Genomic DNA, 6,658 nt, shown 5'->3' with positions numbered 1-6,658 from the left:
CTCTCTCTCTCTCTCTCTCTCTCTCTCTCTCTCTCGATCTCTCGTGATTTCTAAATTATATCTGTCTGTTTTTGCGCAATTTGTCTCCTCGTTTTATTTGAAAAATAACACGATCAACCAACCAATAACAATTCCGATTTACGTAATCAGTGCAATCAATAATAATTAATTCCTGTTAAATTGTTTTGGCTGAGTGGTGGTGTGACCGAACAGCACCAGTCCTAGTCGTAGCTTTTTTCCCCCTTCCTCTTCCAACATACGAGAAAAAGATTATTTTTTTTTGCAAAACGGATCAGTGAAGAACTGAAGCACCCACAAGCTCAAACAAAATACACGTAAATAAATTAATTTAATTGAATAATTATGATTCAAAAGTCATCAACACGCACCATTTCTTTGACGCACACACACACACACAAAAAAAAACTCTAACTAAAGCTAGTTCTTGGGCCTACTGCTTGCGGGAAATCTGAAGGCAATCTGGGAATGCTATCGATGTCATCAATGGTCATGTGTGTGGTGTGTTTTTGTGTCAAAGGTTAGATTAGGTTACCCACAGTGACCCCCGTAGGCTACGCCAAACTACACACTACGTTTAGTCGATAGTCGATAGTCGATAGTAGCTCTGCTGGATCTGCAACTTGCGTACGAGTGTCTCGAGCTGGCAGGCAACCAATTAGTAGTACGACAAACCTAGTGAAGTCTTTTCCATCAAAATGGAAGATTATATAGAAGTGAGACAAATATCCAGTTGTGCTATCAAATCAAGGATTGTGTTCAGTACCATCGGCGTCTTCGTCGGTTTGTCTATCTGTGCTGTGTTCGGTGCACACTACCACAATTACAACGTAGCTTTATGGGGGTTGACCTCGGGTAAGCTTTACTTTACTTGTCTTTACTTTACACGCTTTACTGTACGCCTAGATCTAGATCTAGATTCTAATTTTAATTGCAGTCCTTCTCCCGCTGATTCTAGTCTAAAAGTTCTTTCTTGACAAGTTTTATACAATCTAGTTGAGGACCTTCGTTGGACAGCTAGGGTGGGCAGTCTGGTGCAAGTGCATAGATAGCGCTGACCTGTGAAAGGCAGGTGAAATAGGGAAAAATCTTTTCTTTTTTTAAATTTCACCAAGAACAAATTTTCAGACTGTCATCCCCTATTTCACTTCAGCTCCTCTTCCAAACTTCCATGCTCTACCTTTTAAAATTAAATGTCCTTCCCCTCCTCATTGCCATTTCCACATCGAATTAATTTGTCTAATTAATATCAATAATATCAAGACTCCATAGATCTAGCCTCTATATAGATCTATAGAGGAAGCTGCTTGGTAAATTTTCTTCTCTGTATGTGTACACAGTATACAGTCGAACCTGTGTAAAAGGCGGAATCGCAAGGGAGCCAGAAAAAAATTCCGTCTTAGACAGGGGAATTTAGGTGCAGATTGGGGTGGGTGTGGGGGGGTTCAAAGGCCCAGCCGGCGGGATCAAGGATCGCTTGTCCGATCGGCAAGCAGCGGTCAAAACTTCACACCTCTCATTTGCTATCCTGTCTGATAATGACATGCGTCAATCTTACTTTTATTCAACTACCACCAGTGCTTGCCTTTCATAGGACCACTGTTTGACCTATTAAAAACAAACGTTTGAACATCTCCTTTGCTTCCACCCATAGCCCCACCCACCAATGCCACCCCTTACTGCCATCATTGTAACAACGATTCAAGGAACTCTTTTCTCGGCTGGCCGTACGATTAGGGCGGTAGGCATTGGTCAATCTAATTTCACACCTCTGGCTTTTGGGACCAGGAAAGTTTCCGTAGGGGCTCGCTACTCAAGCATTCTCACGGGCAGTCGTGAGATTTCACACCCACACTACACTGACCATCTGCATCGCTCAGGGCTCACATGATGGGGTAACATCAAGGAGATTAAAAGTAGTTCTAAACTCCTTGGGTAACATCTACCCCCAAATTGTACCCCTACCACAGAATTCTGTGACCCCTATTCCTCTTCCTCGGCCAGCCGCATGAACATAGCGTTAGTTTAGAGCCAGCGGAACCAAACTTGCGAGTTTTGTTTCAAATCAGGGCTGAGCGGGCGAAGCATTTTCCGTCTTAGACAGGTGAAACCCTCGGAAGGGAGCAGATTTTTCTTTCTGTTTCCGCGTTGGACAGGTTCTGTTTTATACAGGTAGTTAAAGAGGACTATATCAAGGGGGGAGCGGGAAGATTCCGTTAAGACAGGTTTCCGTTTTATACAGGTTTCCGTTTAGGCAGGTTCAACTATAGTTAACCAGGTCATGAGACATGGTGTTATCTGGATGGATGTCTTCTCATGCCGGCCTAGGACATGTGTACGCTGTTTTTGGTCGACATTTATTGAGATTGTGGGTTATCAGGGTGTCCTAGTTGTTTAACTACAATTTTGTCAACCTTCCCCTGTGTGATAATACTATACTGCACTACAGGAACTGATGAAAAATATTTTATAGACAACAGCAGGGAATGTATAGCAGTTTGAAAGATAATTAAATTTTATTATTCGAGGTCATGACGGAGTCTTTCACTCAACGTTTTTTTTCTTCTACTAATTAGGTTGAGGGGAAAAAGTCTCTTTATTAAAATAACACTTTGCAGTCACTTGGACGACTTGGTGCAATGATGCGGCGATGAAAATTATCCGTTCCAGTCACCTGGTGCAGTTCTGCGCCAGGCCCGTGAAGTCTGTTGTAGTCGCTCTCCTGGCTGGGTGATCAGATGGGGTATTTTGTACTGCTGGCTGCGTGACTGCAAAGTGTTAGATTGGACCTGATTATTTTTTACCCCTGATATTTTATTACTTTACTGTGTGATTGGTGTCACGACGCGTTGGGATCAGGCGCTCGTCAATTTTTAGGCATGTGGATTTTTTAACCATTGTAAAGCTTGTTCATATTTGCCTTGCTCTCACTTTTGATGATAAAACTCATCTATCTATCTCAAACAGAAGCGGAGATATAATAAAGTGCAATTGAAGTAGGAGTAGGTGGGCACCGTTTGATGTCAGAGGTAAACCTGCCACGAAAACGACCGCCAATGTTTGCCAAAGCTGTAGTGTCTTGGAAACTAAACTGCAAAATTTTACTTTTTAAAAAAATGCCTTTGATCAACGCTTTTCAGTAAAATCTGCTGGAATCTGTTTTCAAATGAAATAAAAGGTGCTGAGCCCAAAAATAAAATTCAATAAAATTGCTCAAAAGCTCAAAAAAGATCAGTTTCTACTATTTCGTTATTTTGGCCAACGCCTGATTTCACCACAATACCTCACAAAGGTCATATCTAAAAAAGACAACAGGGAATGTTGCTGCTTGAGAGATAACAAGGTCGTGAATGAATCTTTCACACAACATTTTTATTTCCTACTTGAAGATTGAGGGGGGGGGGGGGAAATAATCTCTTAAGATTGGATCTGGTAACTTTTTACCTCTATTTTTTTATGACTTTCTGTCTACGCGATTGACATTTAATTAGTGCATTTCTTCTTCTTCTTCTATCCATGATGACTTTCTGTCTACGCGATTGACATTTAATTAGTGCATTTCTTCTTCTTCTTCTATCCATGATGACTTTCTGTCTACGCGATTGACATTTAATTAGTGCATTTCTTCTTTTTCTTCTATCCCGTGGTTGGGGCAACCGTGGGGGCAGCACTGCATCTGAAAACCAGCTCTTGCCGTCTGTTTTTGTCCTCTGCTTTCCTTAGATTGTCACCCATCGTCTTTCCTGTCCACTCTGTTATGTTGTCCTCCCATCTCCTTCTCTGCCTTCCTCTCTTTCTCTTTCCTTGTACGGTTCCTTACAGGATTGTTTTGGCAAGTCCTGTGGATCTTGCTACACGCCCATACCATTTTAATTTTCATCTCTTCGCTGTGGTCAGTAGATCTTCATACTGCCTCACTGCGTTGGTGATTCTCTTTCGTACCTCAGCATTTGAAACGTGATCTTGGTATGAGATGTCAGTGCACTGCACACTGCTAATTAGATTTAATCGAATGGAGTTGGGGCCATCCAGATTTTGCTCTTATGGAGGGGAAAGAGCAACCATTTTGGCACTGTAATACAGGGTGCCCATTGGGGGATTGGGTCTGGTCGGGTCGGTTTGCTAGCCAGATTGAGGGCGCAAAGCGAGTATCGCGGCACAAGCCGATAGCGCCCGGCTCGTCGCCTCAAAAACAAACGCGTTTGTTTTCCGGCAATGAGTGGGGTGATTGCCCCCTACCCGACCCGACCCACAGTGGGCGCCCCGTTTAACCCAGTCAGTATAGTCATAGTTAATAAAATTAAAAGGCCATCAACAGGTGCCTGGTCTGCATAAAGGCATGATAAGGTTTAGAAGATTCAGGGTTTGAGTGGACTGTTGTAACAGACGGGATACGAATTTTGGTCATTTGTGTTTCTTGGGGGATTGATTCTAAAGTTAAACCTTTACTACGTGTTTTATTTTCTTGGAATATACCACATTTATGAATGTAATCTTGAGTTCTGTTTTCTCGTCAACTCTCAATGTGAAATAAAATGCCTCCTGTTTGTCGGGGGGTATTTTGGAAATACTTTTTGCTTGTTTTTGGGTGGATTTAGTCTATAGCCGGGCACCCATTCCTACCAGAAGGAGTGAGGAAAATTTGTGTTTTAAGTAAAGGGACTTTTTCCAAGGACAAAAAATCTGACCTTTGACGAGATTTGAACACACGATCTTATGGTTCAGAGTCTGATAGCCAAAACACTAAGCCACAGATGCCTCTAGCATACATGTTGATGGTGTGCTCATTTTTCCTGTCAACGTTTTTTCATTCAGAATAACTTTGTACAGAAAGAGTGAATAAAAGTGGCATCATTTTGCACCCCTGGGGTTGTATTCTTCACATTTTAGAATACTTCTAGTGCGAAGTTCTCTTTGAAACTTTCAGTATTTCTCAAAAATTCATTTTGACAGACTGCTATAGATGCAAAGCATATGGGTCGGATTAATGGGTAAATTTCCTTTTTGGAAAGTGGTGCCACAGAGTTCCCCACATCGTATGGATGCAGTAGTAAAACACGATGTACGGATAGGGTTAAGTGGTGGCACAGAGTTCCCCACATCGTATGGATGCAGTAGTAAAACACGACGTACGGATAGGGTTAAGTAAGTAAGTCACCATTTTTCCAAACTTATTATTCTCCCAGGTATTGCAGCTGCAGTTGCTCTCGGAGTCACCATCGCGTACATCAAACATATGTGGGACTCGAACCCGCGACGTCTGAAGGGGTTTATGCTGGCAGGATGTTTCATACAGCTCGCTGGTGTCTGTGGGTTCGTGACATACCTCGTTCTGGCGATCACAAACAATCAAGGTCAGTCTCTCATTTATGATCAGTTTTTTTTGTGTCTGTGCAAGAAACCTGCGGGTGGTGAGAGGGTGCCATTGGTAGGTCTACATTAAGCAACTTGAAGGGAAAGAATTTCAAAAGTTTGGGATGAGTACAATAGCTGGTCAACAATAATATAAATATATATGTGACTATATATATTTTTTAAAAAATGTATTAACGTATATGGGGGGGCTCTTGTGGCCTGAAGGTTAAGTTGTTCGCCTCTCATTCAATAGGTCCCGGGTTCAAATCCGGATAGCGAAAGAAATTTTTCTTCACTAAAATTGTCTCCTTTCACCTCCTTTCCTTCTCTCTAGCAATGTTCTGTTGTCTGCTTTCGTCTCCACTTTCTGCCCCCACCCCCTCACCTCTTTTGCCTTCTCCTCTGGGCTCCTGACTCTTTCTGCAGCCTTTTTACTGCTTTTCCTTGGCCCCTTCTTACTGCTGTCTTTCAGCCACACCCCTGATCTTATGGTAGGAAAGATCTACACCTAGCCTTCTCGGACAAGGGCGAAAAATCTTGGAGGTCCAGTATGCAAGTTGCGCACGTTAAAGATCCCTTGGTGGTCCAAAATTGATAAGAGTAGGCTTCGGCTGCCACGCGGGCAAGGGTTAAAAATTTCTTACCAGCTGAAAATGTTTGGTATGTCCCGCACGCTCATATTATGACCTTATGCAGTTGCGAGCACCGTAAAACACTTACCTAAAAAACTAACAACAAAAAATTGTATATATATATAACATGTGTTTCTCCCCCCCCCCCCAGACCTGATTGTGTACGGGCCGGGCTACTACCTGACGTGCGTCTGGTGCTTCATGACCTGGAAGTGGGGCTTCTGGCTGCTGATCTACTCCAGGTCGTTCCTCCGCTCCTACGGAGACGCGGACCGAATGATCCAGGGGGAGGACGTCGTTGGTAAACACTCGTTCTATCAGTCCATTCATTAGCCACTTTACCATCACAAGGCTCATAATATAGTAAAAACCCTAGCCATCACAACAAGCACTTTGGGGGAAATCCAGAGAAACTTGGTGGTAAAAACATGGCTGATCGGCGTTTTTGTGACAAGTGCAGAAGTTCGGCATTCTTGCCGGTCGACGAGATGTGACGGCAAAATGTTAACGGCTGACTGTTGGTGGGAGTAGGCTCAACTGACTGAGCCAGGACTTGATATGTTTGTTATTATTATGTTTGTTCTTCTTCTTCTTCTTCTTCTTCTTCTTCTTCTTCTTCTTCTTCTTTTTCTTCTTCTTCTTCTTCTTCTTCT

General features: G+C 42.8%; 1 protein-coding gene across 2 annotated transcripts in view; it reads left to right on the top strand.

The window, feature by feature from the left end:
• Positions 1-297: 297 nt before the first annotated feature.
• Positions 298-6,658, top strand: part of LOC101852614 (heme transporter hrg1-A) — a 15,570-nt gene continuing 9,209 nt past the window's right edge. Inside the window, exons 1-3 of one of the 2 annotated variants that reach the window (XM_005095256.3) lie at positions 298-873; positions 5,205-5,372; positions 6,157-6,306. In XM_005095256.3, coding sequence (XP_005095313.1) covers positions 717-873; positions 5,205-5,372; positions 6,157-6,306 — 475 coding nt within the window. In that variant the 5' untranslated portion in view covers positions 298-716. Of the gene's footprint in view, positions 874-5,204; positions 5,373-6,156; positions 6,653-6,658 lie in introns of those variants that run through there. The other variant, XM_005095255.3, reaches the window with a different exon arrangement.

This window comes from Aplysia californica, unplaced genomic scaffold (genome assembly GCF_000002075.1).
Source record: "Aplysia californica isolate F4 #8 unplaced genomic scaffold, AplCal3.0 scaffold00099, whole genome shotgun sequence".
NCBI classification, from domain to species: domain Eukaryota; kingdom Metazoa; phylum Mollusca; class Gastropoda; order Aplysiida; family Aplysiidae; genus Aplysia; species Aplysia californica.
Note: the sequence above shows the minus strand (reverse complement) of the source record. Positions and strands in the feature narration are given on the sequence as shown.